The 22,461-nt window shown below is 43.4% G+C and overlaps 1 protein-coding gene across 4 annotated transcripts; it reads right to left on the bottom strand.

The window, feature by feature from the left end:
* Positions 1–6,775: 6,775 nt before the first annotated feature.
* LOC120033572 (ras-related protein Rap-2a-like) lies at positions 6,776–19,814 on the bottom strand. 4 transcript variants are annotated; one of them, XM_038979976.1, is made up of 3 exons: positions 19,755–19,814; positions 19,501–19,628; positions 6,776–6,947 (listed from the first exon to the last, which is right to left on the bottom strand). In XM_038979976.1, exons 1-3 carry the CDS (start codon positions 19,812–19,814, stop codon positions 6,776–6,778), a joined length of 360 nt encoding a protein of 119 aa, XP_038835904.1. The 4 variants fall into 4 exon arrangements, with proteins under 4 accessions (XP_038835904.1, XP_038835903.1, XP_038835905.1 ...); XM_038979975.1 differs by having other exon boundaries at positions 19,680–19,814; XM_038979977.1 differs by having other exon boundaries at positions 6,776–6,938; positions 19,627–19,814.
* Between the last annotated feature and the right edge of the window lie 2,647 nt (positions 19,815–22,461).

The following is a 22,461-nucleotide window of genomic DNA, read 5'->3' on the forward strand; positions in this document are numbered from 1 at the left end:
GGACTCATCAGACCAAAGGACAGATTTCCACCGGTCTAATGTCCATTGCTCGTTTTTCTTGGCCAAAATAAGGTGCCTGTTAACTCTAATGAGCGTATCCTCTGCATCAGAGGTAACTCTGGGTCTTTCTTTCCTGTGGCGGTCCTCATGAGAGCCAGTTTCATCATAGCATTTGATGGTTTTTGTGACTGCACTTAAAGAAACTTTCAAAGTTCTTGAAATGTTCCAGATTGACTGACCTCCATGTCTTAAAGTAATGATGGACTGTCATTTCTCTTTGCTTTTTTGAGCTGTTCTTGCCATGATATGGACTTGGTCTTTTACCAAATAGGGATATCTTCTGTATACCAACCCTGTCACAGCACAACTGATTGGCTCGAACGCATTAAGAAGGAAAGAAATTCCACAGATTAAATTTTAACAAGGCACACCTGTTAATTGAAATGCATTCCAGGTAACTACCTCATGAAGCTGGTTGAGAGAATGCCAAGAGTGTGCAAAGCTGTAATCAAGGCAAAGGTGGCTACTTTGAAGAATCTCAAAAATAAAATATATTTGATTTGTTTAACATTTATTTTGGTTACTAGACGATTCCACATGTGTTATTTCATAGTTTTGATATCTTCACTATTATTATACAACACGTACAAACCCACAACAACACAGAAACTGGGGAACATAACACGCATTATGAAGCAAAGAAATTCCACAAATTAACTTTTAACAAGGCACACCTGTTAATTGAAATGCATTCCAGGTGACTACCTCATGAAGCTGGTTGAGAGAATGCCAAGAGTGTGCAAAGCTGTCATCAAGGCAAAGGGTGACTATTTGAAGAATCTCAAATATATTTTGATTTGTTTAACACTGTTTTGGTTACTACATGAATCTATGTGTTATTTCATAGTTTTGATGTCTTCACTATTATTCTACAATGTAGAAAATAGTAAAAATAAAGAAAAAACATTGAATGAGTAGGTGTTATAAAACTTTTGACCAGTAGTGTATATAGTAAAGTAAACAAGATAATTAAGAAATAAGAGAGGAAGCTGTATACAGGGATAGCCAGATATACATGAAAACAGGGCTGAAAAGTTACTGGTAGCAGGAACATACATATACTTCTTGTAATATACTAGTGGTAAGATATACAGTTGAAGTCGGAAGTTTACATACACTTAGGGCAGCTGGAGTGTTTGGCAATAGTTCAAGCCTTTCTCAGACGACACATGGCATGTACGTCCTGGATGGCTGGGAGCTCGCCCCCAGTGATGCGCTGGGCTGTCTGCACCACCCTCTCTCGGGACTTCTGGTCGCAGGTGGTGCAGTTGGCTTGCCAGACCGTTGTGTCATGATGGGGTAGTGGTAATAATACAGCGTAGTGGTAATAATAATACATCTAATCGATCATCATTTTAGCAGCAGCGTAGGTGTGAGGGGGATTAGTAGTAGTTAGCCATTTAACAGTCTTATGGTGTGGGGATATAAGCTGTTTAGGAGTCTGTTGGTCTGAGCCTTGATGCACTGACACCGTCTGCAGGAAGGGAGCATAAAGAACAGTCCATGTCTCGGGTGACTGGAGTCTTTGGGATTTTTTCAGGCCTTAGATACCGCCTGGCATGTACGTCCTGGATGGCTGGGAGCTCACCCCGGGTGATGCACTGGGCCATCCGCACCACCCTCTGGAGCGCCTTCCGGTCAAGGGCAGTGCATACCAGACAGTGATACAACCAGTCAGGATGCTCTCAATGGAGGATCTGAGGGGCCACGCCAAAATATTTCAACCTCCTGAGGAAGAGGAGGCACAAGTTCTTCACAACTATACTGGTGTGAGAGGACCATGTTAAGTCCTCAGTGACGAATTACCAACTACAAACCTTAAGCTCTCCCAACAGCAGATGACTTCCGAATAAACTAAACCAGTTCTACTGCAAATTTGACTCACAAAGGCCCCTCAATCACCAGGACGATACCCCCCCTCCACCTACCCCTGCCTGCCACTTCCCCCTCTCACCCATCTACCCCACCCCCCACCACTCCCTTCCCCTTTCCTCTCCAGGCCCCTCTCTCCTCTACCCTTCTGCCATCATAGCAACTCCCCAGGTCTGTGGATGACGCTGTCAACATGGGCCTACACTACATCCTCAAACACCTCGATAACCCGAAGACCTATGCAAGGATATTGTTTGTGGACTTTAGCTCTGCGTTCAATACCATCATCTAAGAACTGCTACAAAATAAACTCTGTGTCCAGCTCCATCTGTCAGTGGACCACTGACTTCCTGACCAACAGGACACAACACGTAAAGCTGGGAAGACACCTTTCGGACTCTTTATCCGTCAGCACTGGAGAACCGCAAGGATGCGTGCTCTCACCTCTACTTTACACCAATGACTGCACTTCCAACAACACGACGGCAATGAGTCCATGTACCATGGAGAGGTTGACCAGCTAGTGGCCTGGTGCAGTTGCAATAACCTGGAACTAATCACAGACAAAACTGTGAAAATGGTGGTTGACTTCAGAAAACTCCCCCCACCATATCTCCCCCTCGAGATTGATGACTTAGCTGTTAGCATGGCTGAATCATTCAAATTCTTGGGGACCATCATCTCCCACAACCTCAAGTGGGAGGACAACATCACAGCGCTCACCAAGAAGGCACACCAGCTGATGTACTACTTGTGGCAGATGAAAAAACTCAAAATCTCGCAGTCAATCATGATCCGGTTTTATGCATTAATCGTTGTGTCCATCCTTACCGCCTCCATCACCATCTGATTTGGGTCTGCGTCTACCCGCTGTAAGGGCAAACTGCAACGCATTGTCCAGTCTGCAGACAGGGTCATTGTCTGCCACATGCCCTCCATCGAGGTCCTGCACGACTCCAGGGCAAGAAAGAGTTCAGGAAAGATTGCCAACCCCTCCCACCCCGGTCACCCACTCCTCCAAAAATGAACCCCTAGCTGGCGGTTCAGGTCACTCATGACCAAAACCTCCCACCACCTGAAAAGTTTCTTTGCCCGGACTGTGGCCATCACCAACCGACCATCTGGCCGTTTCCCTTTCCCTGGATCACTATCCTGCTCTTCATCCTGACGGTTTTCCTGACCACCGGTGAGTTTCCAAAATAGTCAAAATTGGTGAAGTGAAATGGAAAAAATAACTTGTTTCAAAAAATTCGAAAAAATAAAAAACGGAAAAGTGATGCGTGCATATGTATTCACCCCCTTTGCTATGAAGTTCTAAAATAAGATCTGGCGCAACCAATTACCTTCTGAAGTCACATCATTCGTTAAATAAAGTCCACCTGTGTGCAATCTAAGTGTTACATGATCTCAGTAAATATACACCTGTTCTGAAAGGCCCCAGACTCTGCAACACCACTAACCAAGAGGCACCACCAAGCAAGTGGCACCATGAAGACCAAGGAGCTCTCCAAACAGGTCAGGGACAATGTTGTGGAGAAGTACAGATCAGGGTTTGGTTATAAAAAAAATAATATATATATATAAAAAATATCAGAAACTTTGAACATCCCACGGAGCGCCATTAAATCCATTATTGAAAAATGGAAAGAATATGGCACCACAACAAACCTGTCAAGAGGGCCGCCCACCAATACTCACAGACCAGGCAAGGAGGGCATTAATCAGAGAGGCAACAAAGAGACCAAAGATAACCCTGAAGGACCTGCAAAGCTCCACAGCGGAGATTGGAGTATCTGTCCATAGGACCACTTTAAGCCGTACACTCCACAGAGCTGGGCTTTACGGTAGAGTGGCCAGAAAAAAACCATCGCTTGAATAAAAAAATAAGCAAACACGTTTGGTGTTCACCAAAAGGCATGTGGGAGACTCCCCAAACATATGGAAAAAGGTACTCTGGTTAGATGTGACAAAAATGTTGCTTTTTGGCCATCAAGGAAAACGCTATGTCTGGCGCAAACTCAACACCTCTCATCACACCGAGAACACCACCAGTCTCAAATCTCTGGGAGACTGAAACAGGTTTCCTTCAAGAATTTCCCTGTATTTAGCGCCATCCTTCAATTCTGACCAGTTTCCCAGTCCCTGCCGATGGAAAAACATCCCCACAGCATGATGCTGCCACCATGTTTTTCATCGGCAGGGACTGGGAAACTGGTCAGAATTGAAGGATGGAGCTAAATACAGGGAAATTCTTGAAGGAAACCTGTTTCAGTCTCCCAGAGATTTGAGACTGGGACGGAGGTTCACCTTCCAGCAGGACAATGACCCTAAGCATACTGCTAAAGCAACACTTGAGTGGTTTAAGGGGAAACATTTAAATATCTTGGAATGGCCTAGTCAAAGCCCAGACCTCAATCCAACTGAGAATCTGTGGTATGATGTAAAGATTGCTGTACACCAGCGGAACCCATCCAACTTGAAGGAGCTGGAACAGTTTTGCCTTGAAGAATGGGCAAAAATCCCAGTGGCTAGATGTGCCAAGCTTATGGAGACATACCCCAAGAGACTTGCAGCTGTAATTGCTGCAATAGGTGGATCTACAAAGTATTGACTTTGGGGTGGTGAATAGTTATGCACGCTCAAGTTCTGTTTTGATGTCTTATTTCTTGTTTGTTTCACAATAAAAAATATTTAGCATCTTCAAAGTGGTAGGCATGTTGTGTAAATCAAATGATACAAAACCCCCCAAAAATCTATTTTAATTCCAGGTTGTAAGGCAACAAAATAGGATAAATACCAAGGGGGGGTGAATACTTTCGCAAGCCACTGTAATCATCCTCCTATGCAACTAATCCCAGTGTCCCAATTTGCACCTTATTCCCTATGGACCCTAGGCAAAAATAGTGCACTAATAGGGAATACATTTTGGATGTTTCCTAGATGTCCTCTACATGTAACTTGTACCACAATGTCTCCCCCCACAGTATTTGTGTATCTGAATGCATTCTCCAACACAAACTTCAATCTGGCTGGTACATGAGACAGATCCGCTGTCCACCCCAACCCTAGTGTGTGCGCGCGTGTCATCCACCCCATAGCTATTTTTTGACACTATCTTATCTCTCTATTGGGTAGAATTGGAGTGGTTTACTTTGTGCACACAAAAATCCAGTATTTACTGACACCTGATGCTTTTGCTGAGGTTGACACCAGGTCATTGGTGGGTTGGCATCACTGCTGCAGGTCAGGGTCATTGAACTGCCCTCCACTATTTCAACAGAGGAACAAATTACATACAAATAGTTGTTTTTTGTTATTTAACCTGGCAAGTCAGTTAAGAACAAATTCTTATTTACAATGACGGCCTACCCCAGCCAAACCCGGGCAACGCTGGGCCAATAGTGCGCCGCCCTATGGGACTCCCAACAACGTCCGAATGTGATACAGCCTGGATTTGAACCATAGTGACGCCTTTTGCACTGAGATGCAGTGCCTTAGACCACTGCACCACTCGGGAGCCATATAATTTGACAGAGTTCCAATATGATTTTATATACCCATAGGGCACGCTCTGCTCAAAATTAATGCACCACGGAATAGGGTGCAATTTGGGACGGAGACCTTTACCGCAAACAACACACTGATTTTACCCAACAGGATAAATATTGGCAGTAAATACCATCAGCCCTTTTTCTCCTCTTAATTGCATTGTATTTACCAGGTTCTATTCTATTCCAACAGCACAACATCCAGTAGATTGTTGCTGGATACATAAATCACCAGTCTGACTCACACAGTTAGTTTTTTGTAAGGCATACAGAAACACAACCTAATCATTAATATGACTATAAAAGCCTGTAAAATGTGGTGTGGGAAGTCATGTTCAAAGTCTAGAGTTTCATAAAAACCTGATGATCTAATAACTAACACACGTATATAATTTATATGGTTTACACATGTAGGATTTTCATTTGAGCCAGTTTGCTACAGCAGCAACAGGAAATGTGAATTATTATGCGGATAATAATGAATTACATTTTTTTGTAGGGGTTGATACATTTTACATTAGGGCAAATCAAGTCTGAAATTTTGAAGTGGAAATGTAAAAATTTGGAAGCCTTTTTAAACCTTGAATACACTACACGTTTGCATTTCCGGCTGTGCTGGAAAATTTTCATCAACACAAGTGATCAAATTAAGATCCTACATCTGTATGATACTGATATTTGTATTATAGCCTATTAATAATTGTACAAATGTCATTAAATACATTTGACTCTTTTTCCACATTTGTTGAAAATGTATATATTGAGGTGCAAAATAAAACCGAAGTGGGAGATTAAATGTAACTGTACACATTTAAAACATCTGAAGTCAACCACGAACCTCAGGTAACAATTCTACGTACTCACCAGTGTCCCATGCTCTGCCCCATCCTTTTGAGTCAACACACTATATAGGCCTACAATGTTTATCTGTTTTCTTTCACCCCTGTTTCCAAATGCTTCTCTGGCGAATGTGTAATAGAGGGAGTTCGGTTTACCACTGTCGCATGAAGAGTAACCTTGCATGAGACCTATAGACTTCGATAGCTCACCATCACAAACATGTTTTATTCATTGGGGGCGGTATTGTCCTGTCTTGGCCCCTCCTGCTGTCACCCTCTCACAGCGCCGCCCCCCTGGATTTGGTAAATACTGCAGACGGAGCAGCTGTGCTCCTATTTGTCCAGCCCCCTGTCCGCTACCCTCTCACAGATCCGCATCCCCGCAAGTTACTGTATACTGCAGGCTAAGCCGCAGCAGGGTTCCTCTCTGTCGGGCAGCGAGGAGGAGTCCATCTGTCAGACGATTTCAGTGAAAAGCTCGTCCACCGTGGTCTTGCTCTTCGCCGAGGTCTCCAGGAAGGGACAGCCCCAATCCTCGGCCAAAGCCTGGCCCTCTCCACAAGACACCTCCCTCTCTCCCTCCTGGTCCACCTTGTTCCCCACAAGGATCACCGGCACACTCTCGTACCTAGGAGGGAGGGAGCGAGAGAGAGAAAGTGTGAGAGAAAGAGAGATGGGGGAGATACAGTATATCTGTATGCATCTCTGTATTTATTAAAGCAATGTACAGAATAGAGATACAGAATAGAGATAGAGAGATAGAAACAGTGCATTCGGGAAAGTATTCAGACCCCTTGACTTTTTCCACATTTTGTTACGCTACAGCCTTATTCTAAAATGGATTAAATTGTTTGTTTTCCTCATCAATCTACACACAATACCCCATAAAGACAAAGCAAAAACAGGTTTAAATTCTTGTGCAAATTTATAACAAATAAACTGAAATACCACATTTACAGAAGTATTCAGACCCTTTACTCAGGACTTTGTTGAAAAACCTGGCAGTGATTACAGCCTTGAGTCTTCTTGGGTATGTGCTGTTGTAACAGAGTAGGTTCTGTTTGTCCCTCACTTGTCCCTCACTGGGCACAAACCAGTTACATTCTGCACAACAATACTTTGATTCCATATCAGCTATTATTTACAGATCTAGGATCAGCTTCCCCTCCCCCACACCTAACCTTAACCATTAGTGGGGGAAATGCATAACTGACCCAAGTTCAGCTACTTCACTCTACACCATATTAGCTACACTGTCATAAACCAATAACCCACTTACATTTCAGCAAGCATTTATTTTGGGGGGTTTCTCCCATTCTTCTCTGCAGATCCTCTCAAGCGCTGTCAGGTTGGATGGGGAGCATTGTTGCACAGCTATTTTCAGGTTTCTCCAGAGCTGTTTGATCGGGTTCAAGTCTGAGCTCTGGCTGGGCCACTCAAGGACATTCAGAGACTTGTCCCGAAGCCACTCCTGTGTTGTCTTGGCTGTGTGCATAGGGTAGTTGTCCTGTTGGATGGTGAACCTTTGACCCAGTCTGAGGTTCTGAGCACTCTGGAGCAGGTTTTCATCAAGGATCTCTCTGTACTTTGCTCCGTTCATCTTTGCCTCTATCCTTACTAGTCTCCCGGTCCCTGCCGCTGAAAAACATCCCCACAGCATGATGCTGCCACCACCATGCCTCACCGTAGGGACGGTGCCAGGTTCTCTCCAGACGTGATGCTTGGCATTCAGGCCAAAGAGTTCAATCTTGGTTTCATCAGACCAGATAATCTTGTTTCTCATGGTCTGCGAGTCTTTAGGTGCCTTTTGGCAAACTCCAAGCGGGCTGTCATGTGCCTTTTACTGAGTGTCTTCCGTTTGGCCACTCTACCATAAAGGTCTGATTGGTGGAATGCTGCAGAGATGGTTGTCCTTCTGGAAGGTTCTCCCATCTTCACAGAGGATCTCTAGAGCTATGTCAGAGTGACCATCGGGTTCTTGGTTTTACTTCTTGTTTTTACAGGTTTTACTGTTAACCTATAAAGCGTTACATGGGCTTGCTCCTACCTATCTTTCCGAGTTGGTCTTGCCGTACATACCTACACGTACGCTACGGTCACAAGACGCAGGCCTCCTAATTGTCCCTAGAATTTCTAAGCAAACAGCTGGAGGCAGGGCTTTCTCCTATAGATCTCCATTTTTATGGAATGGTCTGCCTACCCATGTGAGAGACGCAGACTCGGTCTCAACCTTTAAGTCTTTACCGAAGACTTATCTCTTCAGTAGGTCATATGATTGAGTGTAGTCTGGCCCAGGAGTGTGAAGGTGAACGGAAAGGCTCTGGAGCAACGAACCGCCCTTGCTGTCTCTGCCTGGCCGGTTCCCCTCTCTCCACTGGGATTCTCTGTCTCTAACCCTATTACAGGGGCTGAGTCACTGGCTTCCTGGTACTCTTTCATGCCGTCCCTAGGAGGGGTGCGTCACTTGAGTGGGTTGAGTTACTGATGTGATCTTCCTGTCTGGGTTGGCGCCCCCCCTTGGTTTGTGCTGTGGTGGAGATCTTTGTGGGCTATACTCGGCCTTGTCTCAGGATTGTAAGATGGTGGTTGAAGATATCCCTCTAGTGGTGCGGGGGCTGTGCTTTGGCAAAGTGGGTGGGGTTATATCCTTCCTGTTTGGCCCTGTCCGGGGGTATCATCGGATGGGGCCACAGTGTCTCCTGACCTCTCCTGTCTCAGCCTCCAGTATTTATGCTGCAGTAGTTTATGTGTCGGGGGGCTAGGGTCAGTTTGTTATATCTGGAGTACTTCTCCTGTCTTATCCGGTGTCCTGTGTGAATTTAAGTATGCTCTCTAATTCTCTCCTTCTCTCTTTCTTTCTCTCTCTCGGAGGACCTGAGCCCTAGGACCATGCATCAGGACTACCGGTAATGATGACTCCTTGCTGTCCCCAGTCCACCTGGCCTTGCTGCTGTTCCAGTTTCAACTGTTCTGCCTGCGGCTATGGAACCCTGACCTGTCCACCGGACGTGCTACCTGTCCCAGACCTGCTATTTTCAACTCTCTAGAGACCGCAGGAGCGGTAGAGATACTCTTAATGATCGGCTATGAAAAGCCAACTGACATTTACTCCTGATTATTATTTGACCATGCTGGTCATTTATGAACATTTGAACATCTTGGCCATGTTCTGTTATAATCTCCACCCGGCACAGCCAGAAGAGGACTGGCCACCCCTCATAGCCTGGTTCCTCTCTAGGTTTCTTCCTAGGTTTTGGCCTTTCTAGGGAGTTTTTCCTAGCCGCCGTGCTTCTACACCTGCATTGCTTGCTGTTTGGGGTTTTAGGCTGGGTTTCTGTACAGCACTTCGAGATATTAGCTGATGTACGAAGGGCTATATAAAATAAACTTGATTTGATTTGATTTGGTCAACTATACGACCAAGGCCCTTCTCCACCGATTGCTCAGTTTGGCCAGGTGGCCAGCTCTAGGAAGAGTTTTGGTAGTTCAAAACTTCTTCCGTTTAAGAATGATGGAGGCCACTGTGTTCTTGGGGACATTCAATGCTGCAGACATTTTTTGGTACCCTTCCCTAGATCTGTGCCTCGACACAATCCTGTCTCTGAGCTCTACAGACAATTCCTTCGACATCATGGCTTGGTATTTCAACAGGACAATGACCCAACACACCTCCAGGCTGTGTAAGGGCTATTTGACCAAGAAGGAGAGTGATGGAGTGCTGCATCAGATTACCTGGCCTCCACAATCACCCGACCGCAACCCAAATGGTTTGGGATGAGTCGGACCGTAGAGTGAAGGAAAAGCAGCCAACAGGTGCTCAGCATATGTGGGAACTCCTTCAAGACTGTTGGAAAAGCATTCCAGGTGAAGCTGGTTGAGAGAATGCCAAGAGTCCGCTAAGCTGTCATTAAGGCAAAGGGTGGCTACTTTGAAGAATCTCAAATATAAACATTTGTTGAACTCTTTTTTGGTTACTACATGGTTCCAAATGTGTTATTTAAATTGTGCAAATTTATAACAAATAAACTGAAATATCACATTTACAGAAGTATTCAGACCCTTTACTCAGTACTTTGTTGAAGAACCTGGCATGGTTTTGATGTCTTCACTATTGTTCTACAATGCAGAAAATAGTAAAAATAAAGAAAAACCCTTGAATGAGTTGGTTTGTCCACACTTTTGACTGGTACTGTAGGTTCCTCTCTACCTCCCAGCTGTGCCAGTCCATAAACAATAAAAATACCCCAAAATGTATTTATTATTATTATTATTATGGTTATTATTATTATTATAGCACTCATAATGGCTTGATTTTGGCAGTTCTCTTCCAGGCCTCCTCTGGCCTTGTAGGGGATCCTGCCATTATCACTAATGTTACATTGCTCTGGCCTCTAGCCTCTCTTCTGAACAATACTGATCCAGTGACAAATTCCCATTGCCTTGGGCACTGCTGCTATGACAGTGATTCTCCAGAGTCCCAGGCCGTTTCCATGACTCCATGGGCAGCAGGTAGCCTAGCGGGTTAAGAGTGTTGGGCCAGTAACTGAAAATGTTGCTGGTTTGAGTACCCAAGCCGACTAGGTGAACAATCTGTCAATGTTCCCTTGAGCAAAGCCCTAATTTCTCTGGATAAGATTGTCTGCTAAATGACTAAAATGTAAGGGAAAAAATGACTCAGAGATTCTGAGTGGGGTGCTTGCTCTGGTGAGCACTCTGTAAAGAGGGCAGTATCCATACTGAAGGCCAATTCTCAAGCACCAACAGATAAATACAGTTGGCTCTGAATGAAATAAGGAATGACTAATGGTCATGGATTGACAGTGTCTGAGCCTGCTATCAGGGTTGTGTTTATTAGGTACCAAAGAAAAATACGAAATCTATTTGACTCTTATATGAGATTGATATATATTCAAAGCTTTATTGGGATTAAGCTAGCCACATTTAGTCAACCGCAACAAACAATTGCAGATATTGTTGTCCATCACTCTGTATTTACAGCCTGACCGTTCACACACCCCAGGATACGCAGTCAATAAAATCACAGTAGCACATTGCCCTTTACCAGTGCTTAGCACGGAAAACACATTCGACTGGTCCGGTGGATCGTTGGCAACTAGCCTGGTTCCAGATCTGTTTGTGCTGTATAGACACATCCAGAGGGCTACCAGGCTATGTTACTGAGAGAAAACAATCGGGTTATATAGAGAATGTGAAGATGACTAGCCCGGTTCCAGATCTGTTTGTGCTGTGTAGTCAAATCCTATCACAGCGCAAAATTCCTCTGTATCAAGACCTGACATGACTTGACACACATACTGACAAATTAAATCAATGAGTATCCAAATATGTCCAGGTCTGTTACAACAACGACAATAGGAGTTTGCAATACAGCACAAACAGATCTGGAACCAGGCTAGAAGATGACAGGATATGGAGTGAATCCATATGAATGGATTCTATCATAACACAGCCCCACTGTAGAACACATTCACTTATGGTTATGGAAAAATAAGCTTGGAGGTACGGGAAAAAGGACATTATTTAAGCACGGCAAAAATGCAGGCCTTTCATTCAAATTTCAATTACTTTAGTTTGGATTTATCCAATGAATGTTATCTAAAGTTACTTTAAATGTACTCTTTATCAAATCAAATTTTATTGGTCACATACACAGAGTGAGCAGATGTTATTGCGGGTGGAGTGAAACGCTCCAACAGTGCAGTAGTAGCTAACAATTCACAACAATACGCACTAATCTAAAAGTAAAAGAATGGAATTAAGAAATATATAAATATTAGGACGATGTCGAAGTGGCATACACCAACATACAGTAGAATATAGTATATACAGTTGAAATCGGAAGTTTACATACACTTAAGTTGGAGTCATTAAAACTTGTTTTTCAACCTCTCCACAAGTTTCTTGTTAACAAACTATAGTTTTGGCAAGTCGGTTAGGACATCTACTGTGTGCATGACACAAGTAATTTTTCCAACAATTATTTACAGACAGATTATTTCACTGTATCACAATTCCGGTGGGTCAGAAGTTTACATACACTAAATTGACTGTGCCTTTAAACAGCTTGGAAAATTCCAGACAATTATGTCATGCTTTAGAAGCTTCTGTTTGGCTAATTGACATAATTTGAGTCAATTGGAGGTGTACCTGTGGATATATTTCAGGGCCTACCTTCAAACTCAGTGACTCTTTGCTTGACATCATGGGAAAATCAAAAGAAAATCAGCCAAGACCTCAGAAAAAAATTGTAGACCTCCACAAGTCTGGTTCATCCTTGGGAGAAATTTCCAAACGCCTGAAGGTACCACGTTTATCTGTACAAACAATAGTACGCAAGTATAAACACCATGGGACCACGCAGCCGTCATACCACTCAGGAAAGAGACAGGTTCTGTCTCCTAGAGATGAACGAACTTTGGTGTGAAAAGTGCAAATCAATCCCAGAGCAACAGAAAATGACCTTGTGAAGACACTGGAGGAAACAGGAACAAAAGTATCTATATCCACAGTAAAACAAGTCCTATATCGACAAAACCTGAAAGGCCACTCAGCAAGAAAAAAGCCGCTGCTCCAAAACCGCCATAAAAAAGACAGACTACGGTTTGCAACTGCACACGGGGACAAAGATTGTACTTTTTGGAGAAATGCCCTGTGGTCTGATGAAACAAAAATAGAACAGTTTGGCCATAATGACCATTGTTATGTTTGGAGGAAAAAGGGGGAGGCTTGCAAGCCGAAGAACACCATCCCAACCGTGAAGCACGGGGGTGGCAGCATCATGTTGTGTGGGTACTTTGCTGCAGGAGGGACTGGTGCACTTCACAAAATAGATGGCATCATGAGGGAGGAAAATTATGTGGATATATTGAAGCAACATCTCAAGACAGTCAGGAAGTTAAAGCTTGGTCGCAAATGGGTCTTCCAAATGGACAATGACTCCAAGCATACGTCCAAAGTTCTGGCAAAATGGCTTAAGGACAACAAAGTGGCCATCACAAAGCCCTGACCTCAAGCCTATAGAAAATGTGTGGGCAGAACTGAAAAAGCGTGTACGAGCAAAGAGGCCTATAAACCTGACACAGTTACACCAGCTCTGTCAGGAGGAATGGGCCAACATTCACCCAATTTATTGTGGGAAGCTTGTGGAAGGCTACCCGAAACGTTTGACCCAAGTTAAACAATTTAAAGGCAATGCTACCAAATACTAATTGAGTGTATGTAAACTTCTGACCCACTGGGAATGTGATGAAATAAATAAAAGCTGAAATAAATCATTCTCTCTACTATTATTCTGACATTTCACATTCTTAAAGTAAAGTGGTGATCCTAACTGACCTAAGACAGGGAATTTTTACGAGGATTAAATGTCAGGAATTGTGAAAAACTGAGTTTAAATGTATTTGGCTAAGGTGTATGTAAACTTCCGACTTCAACTGTACATAAGAAATGAGTAAACATTGTTAAAGTGACTAGTATTCCATTATTAAAGTGACCGGTGATTCCATGTTATGTACATAGCTCAGCAGCCTCTAAGGTGCAGGGTTGAGTAACGGGGTGGTAGCCGGCTAGTGATGGCTATTTAACAGTCTGATGGCCTTGAGATAGAAGCTGTTTTTCAGTCTCTTAGTTCCAGCTTTGATGCGCCTGTACTGACCTCGCCTTCCGGATGATAGCCGTGGCTCAGGTGGTTGATGTCCTTGATTATCTTTTTGGCCTTCCTGTGACATCGGGTGCTGTAGGTGTCCTGGAGGGCAGGTAGTAGAGAAGAAGGAATTCTGTGAAGACCTGTTAGGTGTAACACCACTCGAGACACATGCAAGAGGAAAGGACATATACATGGCCATAAAGAAGATTCTGAGAAAGAGGGGCATAGATCTAAAACAAGTGGTCTCTATCACCTCAGACGGGGCCCCTGCCATGATAGGAAGGAGAGAGAGGAGCTGTGGCACGGCTGAAAGACGACAACCCTGATCTTACAGCTTACCACTGCGTCATTCATCAGTCTGTCCTGTGCACCAATCTGTCAGAAGAGCATGCTGAAGTGATGAATACAATGATGATACTCATCAACTTCCTCATCTCATCAAGATCGCCTGCTGAGAGAATTCCTGAAAGAAGTTGAGGCAAAAGGCAAATGACCTACTGCTGCACAACAACGTAAGATGGCTCAGTAAAGGCAGGGTGTTGGAACGCTTTTGGTCCATTCGAAAGGAAATAACAGCTTTCCTAGTACAGCTCGAGTCAGCAGGCAACACAGATTTCACTTTTTTTGCAAGACGAGAGCAAAATGAATATTGTTGATTTTTTGGTAGACATCACATCACACCTTAATGAGCTCAACGTGAAACTACAGGGCAAGAACAATTCCGTTTGTGATTTGAAGACATCTGTCCGCTCCTTCCAGAGGAAACTGGAAGTGTTCGAGGAAGATCTTCAAGGAGACTGCACTCTTCCCAAAAGTGCAGGAACAGATTCAGGGTGAAAGAGATGTTCCTCCTCATGCTGACTTCATAGATAAGCTGATTGGAAACTTCAGAAATCGCTTTGATGGCTTCAGCCTTGGACAGCAGCTCCTTCTTTGAATTGAGAATCCATTCCTCATCACAGATGTCAGGGGATTTTCAAAGGATGTGACACAGATCATCAAGTGGGCACATGCTGGATCTCTACAGATGGAACTGATTGATCTGCAAGCAAATGTTGCACTAAGAGAGCACTTTCAACTAACTGATCATGGCACTTTCTGGCTGCAGGCTGCAGGCTGTGTCTGAGACTGTTTTCCCTGGTCTAACCAGAGATACAACAAGAAAACCGCTGTGTTTTTGAAAGGCATTTCCGTTCTTCGTTTCGCCTGAAGGAGCGTCACCCTTATGGCTACCTGCTCCCTTATCCACCACACCTACACCAGCTTCCTAAAGCCCAGTGCAATTACACTAATGACTGCAGTGCATGCGCCCTCTCCAGCACGATGCCCCCCAAGCCTTGAGCTGCTGTTGTTTCATTGTTTCATTGTACTCATCTGTCGTTAATTAAAGGTGCTATCTGGGATATTTGCATGCGATTTTTTTTGCAGGCGAGACATTTGCAGGAAATGTTTGGTCATTCAAATTAATGGGGCAGTGCAGTGTAATACATGCTTTTTCTGTGTTTTATATATATTTCCACACTATGATGTTGGACTAATTCTGTGAAATTGTAACAATGATGATAATACCTTTTTAGTGTAAGAGCTGATTAAAAGGCTACCTGGCAACATCAAGTTAATAGATCAATAACAAATTAGAGTTTTCACCCTTTCTGCCAATAACAGCTAGCTTTAAGGTTACATATCCCTCCCATTAGGCTCCTCCAATTAGGTCACTCACTCAGACCTATTCCAGACAGTCCTGCAAAATTCTTGCTTAAATTGCTTTTTACTACGAAGCTATTTTTGTATATTTTTGATCATTTCAATTGAAAACAATCACAGTAAGGTACTTATTTTTTTACCCAGAAATGGTTTGAGATTGTTGAGATAGAAATGGTTGCGTTGGACCTTTAATGATATATCCCCATCGATTCTTGAAGAAAATAACTACAGTTGGGATGAAACACAAATACCAGCTTGTGGCTTTCCCAATCCTGTAGCCTTATGGTGGCTAAGCTAACATACAGTACTTAGATAGATGTTCATTTGGAGTTCTGAGGGAGAGCTGGGGAAAATAAGAACAAAATGGATGTGGAGTCCCAAGAGATGCTGTGATGACGGACTTCCCACACTGTGCTGCTGCTGCTGGGCTGTGTACGTGTGCATGTGCGTGTCTTCACATGCGGGAGTCATACTGGTTATAACTTATAAAAACTAAACACAACACAACAAAAGGCCACAGTTTTTGACAACAAAAATAAATAGGGAAAATAAGTGAATTCAACATGAACCATAACATAACCGGGGAATGAGGCCTTAGAAATGAGTCTACATTGTCAAAAACAGGCTATTCGTGATACTTTTCAAATTGAGTCCCAGTACTTCTAAAACATAGCTACAAGTATTGGTTTGTATTCCATTTCATAGCCTATGTTTATGTTCTCTAAATCATGGTGATCAATACCCATTTTTGTGTCTTTTTAGAAAAATGTATCCAGATAGACTTACAATATTGAGTGCATACATTTTCATACCGGTCCCTCATGGGAATCAAACCCACAACCCTGGTGTTGCAAGCTCCATGCTCTACCAACTGAGCCATGCAGGACTTGCGGGCAACAAACATTTTGCCTAATGGACACCACCACCACCACGTTGAGCCAGGACGTGGGTTAAACGTCAGAACTTCAGTCACACGTCCCTCCTTTAGAAGTGTAGTTTGAGACCACACCCCATTGCACAAATGACTACACTTAACAGCCCGTGATGTTGTCCCTCTCTTGCTATTAAACACAGCATCAGTACAGCGTGAAACCCATCTGAAGTGCTTTTGAAAACACAGCCTCTAGGTCGATCGACTCATTATCCTTCACATTCATGCGAGGAAATCGTCAAGATCAAGTTGGAGCACACCCAGGTTGGATTTCCGAAACAACAATATACACGATGCAGTCATTTATTTGGTTATTTTGTGGGGTGCTGTAGTAAGAGTTGAAGGTGCACACACACATATACATACATACACACACAGAGCCCAAATTACCTCACTCTTGGATCCCCCCTAGTTCCGAGGATTCCGCTGCTAGGAGTCAAACGTGGCTTTAGGTTATGTGCCTTCTCACTAATGGAGGCCTGATGTTTCCTTGGCTTCCAAATCACACACAATCCCGAGTTGTGGTGAGTGAGGATATAGTGCACTTCTGCTCGCTGGCTCAGCGAAAATTGTTTTTTTGAGGCAGTAAAAGTACTGTAAAGACACTTTCTGGAGTTAGCTAATGGAAGTAGAGTGAAGTTTCCCCTAGACGCTGATCTTGGTTCAGTTTAGCATTTTCCCCACTAATGGTTAAGGTTAGGTCTGTGGGAGGGGAAGCTAATCCTAGATCTGTATCCAGGGGACATTTTACCATGGAGGAGTACTATGCATCTTAGTAATGACAGGCTGGAAAATAGAGGCTAAACCAAGCTAAACCAACCCGAGCTGTACTGGGATGGCCAGTAAAGTATGGTTCACTTTGGGTCGGGCCTATAGTGTGAATCAGGCAACTGATTTGCATTTGCCACTTCATCGTCTCACTTGTTCCAACTAACAGAGTGAAACTTTGAGTAGGGGACTTTCGTTTTTCTTGATCATGTGATCTGAGCAGGGCAAGTTATTGCCAATACCTAGGACCTGGAGTTTTTCCTGGGCTTTTCTCTAAACCATCGTGTCTAACATCTCTGGTTACAAAGATACAGTACTTCCTAAATGAGTTGCCAGGGAGGAGGGAAACTGTTATTCTGGACCAGGTCTACATTGGTATGGAGATGACCTACAGAGCCTTCAGAAAGTATTCACACCCTTTGACTTTTTCCACATTTTGTTGTGTTACAGGCTAAATGTTTAATTTTGATTTTGTGTCACTGTTCTACACAGACAATATCCCATAATGACAAAGTGAAATTTAGTTTTTCGAATTTTTTACAAACTAATAAAAAATGAAAAGCTCAAATGTCTTGAGTCAATAAGTATTTAACCCCTTTGTTATGACAACACCAAATAAGTTCAGATGTAAAGATAATACGTTTTCCAGATGCCTCGCAAAGAAGGACACCGATTGGTAGATGGGTTAAAAAAGGAATAAATACAGACACTGAATATCCCTTTGAGCATGGTGAAGTTATTAATTAGGCTTTGGATGGTGTATTAAAACACCCAGTCACTACAAAGATACAGGGAAGGAAACCGCACAGAGATTTTACCATGAGGCCAATGATGATTTTAAAATGGTTACAGAGCTTAATGGCTGTGATAGTAGAACACTGAGAATGGAACAACATCCTTGTAATTACTCCATAAAAAAAGAAATGTACCTTTTGTCCTTAATAAAAGCATTAAGTTTGGGGAAAATCCAAACACATCACTGAGTAACACTCTTCATACTTTCGAGCATGGTGGTGGCTGCATCATGGTATGGGTATGCTTGTCATAGGCAAAATCCTAGAGGAAAACCTGGTTCAGTCTGCTTTCCAACAGATACTGGGAGTTGAATTCACCTTCCAGCAGGACAATAACCTAAAACATAAAGCCAAATCTACACTGGAGTTGCTTACCAAGAAGAAATGTAATGTTCCCGAGTGGCCTAGTTACAGTTTTGTCTTAAAACTGCTTGAAAACCTCTGGCAAGACTTGAAAATGACTGTCTAGCAATGATCAACCACCAACTTCACAGAGCTTGAAGAATGTTAAAAGGAATAATGTGCAAATATTGTACAATCCAGGTGTGCAAAGCTCTTAGACTTACCCAAAAAGACTCACCGCTGTACCAAAGGTGATTCTAACATGTATTGACTCAGGGGGGTGAATACTTATCTAATCAAGATATATTTGTGTTTTTGTTTTTCATTCATATTTTTTTTTCATAAAAACAAATTCTTCCACTTTGACATTGCAGCGTACTTTGTGTAGATAATTGACAAAAAAAATGACAATTTAATCCATTTGAATCACACTTTGTAACACAACAAAATGTGGAAAAAGTCAAATGGTGTGTACACTTTCTGAAGGAACTGTATGTGGGACAATCTGAATGATGGCCTATGCTCTGACCTGTTCAGGTTTCGTATGGGTTCTCCATCTAGCTAGAAGTCCAACATCAAACCATAGGACTTCTGGGCAATAGAGTACAGGTAAAGCACAGCTGGACTTTCATGACTAACACATGACCTGGATGAATCAGATAATATCTCCTCAAAGAACAGGAAGCTTGTTTGGTTCCACATGTCCAAGATAAAACTAAGCAGATGTGAGCCCAGCCCTGCTCAAGTATTATCGATCCAAAGGAATCAAATCACACGCGCACGCGCACACGCATATACTAATTTTCAATTAGTAGTGGAATAAACTAGAGTAATTACTAGACCATTCGAATTTTCTAGAATATAGCCTATATTCATTGATTTCAATAGGGCCATTGGCCATGACTCTGATCGCGTTCCAAATTAACTTTCAATCTAGTGACACAGTCAGGGAATTAATATCAAACTCAGAAATCACCTTTTAACTCTGATGATCTGATCTCTCATTGGCTTGATGTCTTGGAAACTCTGTTGGTTGACCAGACTGTAGACTAGTATGAAGCCCTGGCCGTTCTTGATGTAAAGGTCTCTCATAGAAGCAAACTGCTCTGTCCCAGCAGTGTCCAGAATCTCCAGCACCGACGGGGAGGAATCCACCTCGATCTCCTTTCGATAAAAATCTTCAATTGTCGGGTCATACTTCTCTATGAAGGTCCCGGTCACAAATTGCACGGTGAGAGCAGAAATGCCGACACCTCCGCTGTCGAGGACCACGACTTTATACTCACGCATTGCCCCACTGATGCGGTCAAGGATGATTAGAATAATTTGTCAAAATGCCACTGCCTCCTGCCGATATCAAAGCAATTAAATTGGCTAAACTAAAGCAATAACATTTTATAGAATGTCAATTTCGTAACACAAAATAGCCTACGGCAGTTGCTGGGACATTATAATTACTAATAACTTAATTACAGAAAATACCACATTAAATAATCAAAGAAAAAAAAAGAAAAAAAAACCGTATCGTTTTGTTGGAAAAAACTTAACGTAATGCATTTGAGTTCGACTGTATAGGCTGATTTGCTCATCATTTCAGACCGTGGTTAAAAAGTTGCTTCTGTTCTGCGTGCCTTCTTCAGGAATCCTTTGGAGACTCCAGGCTGATTTACGCAAAGGAAATGCATAGTTTTGAAATACCTTGCAGAAAAAGTTGTTGGCATATGTAGGACATAACGACTTTCTATCACTCTATGTCCACCACTCACGCCTGTTTGACATTCTTCAGTCGCCATTCCTGCGGGTGGTGACACAATATTTCGTCTCTCCTCGGCTTCCGTAGGCCTATATGCAATATGTCTCCCATCTCAATGACGACAATACATGAAACAATATAACATGCCTACTCTCTCTTATGGAAAGAGTAGGCTGACAGACGAATGAAGCTCTTCATTTGTTATGTTCCACTTTAAGCCTCGCCCACATGTTGTACGTCAGGTTGTATCAGATACTTTTTATTGAATATATGTAGCCCCCCAGTAGTCTGTACAATAGTGACATCTTCAGACAGAACAGAATCAAGTATCCCTATCTCAAATCAAATCAATCACATTTTATTGGTCACAAACACGTGTTTAGCAGATGTTTTTGCAGGTGAAACGAAATGCTTGTGTTTCTATTTCCAACAGTGCAGTAATATCTAACAAGTAATATCTAAGAATTTCACAACAATACACACAAATCTGAGTAAAGGAATGGAATTAAGAATATATAAATATATGGATGAGCAATGTCAGAGCGACAGACTAAGATACAGTAGAATGGAATAGAATACAATATATACGTATGGGATGAGTAATGCAAAATATGTACACATTATTAACGTGACTAGTGTTCCATTCATTAAAGTGGCCAGTCATTTCAAGTCCATGTATATAGGCAGCAGTAATGTGCTAGTGATGGCTATTTTAACAGTCTGATGGCCTTGAGATAGAAGCTGATTTTCAGTCTCTCGGTCCAAAGCTTTGATGAACCTGTACTGACCTCGCTTTCTGGATGATAGTGGGGTGGACAGGTAGTGGCTCGGGTGGTTGTTGTCCTTGATGATCTTTTTGGCCTTCCTGTGACATCGGGTGCTGCTGGTGTCCTGGAGGGCAGGTAGTTTTCCCCCGGTGATGAGTTGGGCAGACCGCACCACCCTCTGGAGAGCCCTGCGGTTGCGGGCGGTGCAGTTTCCGTACCAGGCGGTGTTTCAGCCCGACAGGTTGCTCTCAATTGTGCATCTGTAAAAGTTTGTGAGAGTGTAAGGTGCCATGCCAAATTTCTTCAGCCTCCTGAGGTTGAAGAGGAGCTATTGCGCCTTCTTCAACACACTGTGTGGGTGGACCATTTCAATTTGTCAGTGATGTGTACGCCGAGGAACTTGAAGCTTTCCATCTTCTCCACTGTGGTCCCGTCGATGTGGATAGGGGGGTGCTCCCTCTGCTGTTTCCTGAAGTCCCACAATCATCTCCTCCCAGAGCCCTCACCTCCTCCCTGTAGGCTGTCTCGTCATTGTTGGTAATCAAGCCTACTACTGTTGTGTCGTCTGCAAACTTGATGATTGAGTTGGAGGTGTGCGTGGCCACGCAGTCATGGGTGAACAGGGAATACAGGAGGGGGCTGAGCACACACCCTTGTGGGGCCCCAGTGTTGAGGATCAGCGTAGTGGAGGTGCTGTTTCCTACCTTCACCACCTGGGGGGGCCCGTCAGGTAGCCCAGGACCCAGTTGCATACGGCGGGGTTCAGACCCAGGGCCTTGAGCTTAATGATGAGCTTGGAGGGTATTATTGCGTTGAATGCTAAGCTATAGTCAATTAAGAGCATTCTTACATAGGTATTCCTCTTGTCCAGATGGGATAGGGCAGTGTGTAGTGCGATGGCAATTGCATCATCTGTGGATCTATTGGTGCGGTAAGCAAATTGAAGTGGGTCTAGGGTGTCAGGTAAGGTAGAGGTGATATGATCCTTGACCAGTCTCTCATAGCACCTCATGATGACAGAAGAGAGAGCTACAGGGCGATAGTAATTTAGTTCAGTTACCTTTGCTTTCTTGGGTACAGGAACAATGGTGGACATCTTGAAGCATGTGGGGACAGCAGACTGGGATAAGGAGAAATTGAATATGTCCGTAAACACACCAGCCAGCTGGTCTGCACATAAATGTGGACGCGGCTAGGGATGCCGTCTGGGCCGGCAGCCATGTGAGGGTTAACCAGCTTAAACGTCTTACTCACGTCAGCTATGGAGAAGGGGAGCCCACAGTCCTTGGTAGTGGGCCGCATTGGTGGCACTGTGTTATTCTTAAAGCGGGCAAAGAAGGTGTTTAGCTTGTCCGGTAGCAAGATGTCAGTGTCCGCAACGTGGCTGGTTTTCCTTTTGTAGTTCGTGCATGTCTGT

Source organism: Salvelinus namaycush, chromosome 40 (assembly GCF_016432855.1).
Source record: "Salvelinus namaycush isolate Seneca chromosome 40, SaNama_1.0, whole genome shotgun sequence".
Classification (NCBI taxonomy): domain Eukaryota; kingdom Metazoa; phylum Chordata; class Actinopteri; order Salmoniformes; family Salmonidae; genus Salvelinus; species Salvelinus namaycush.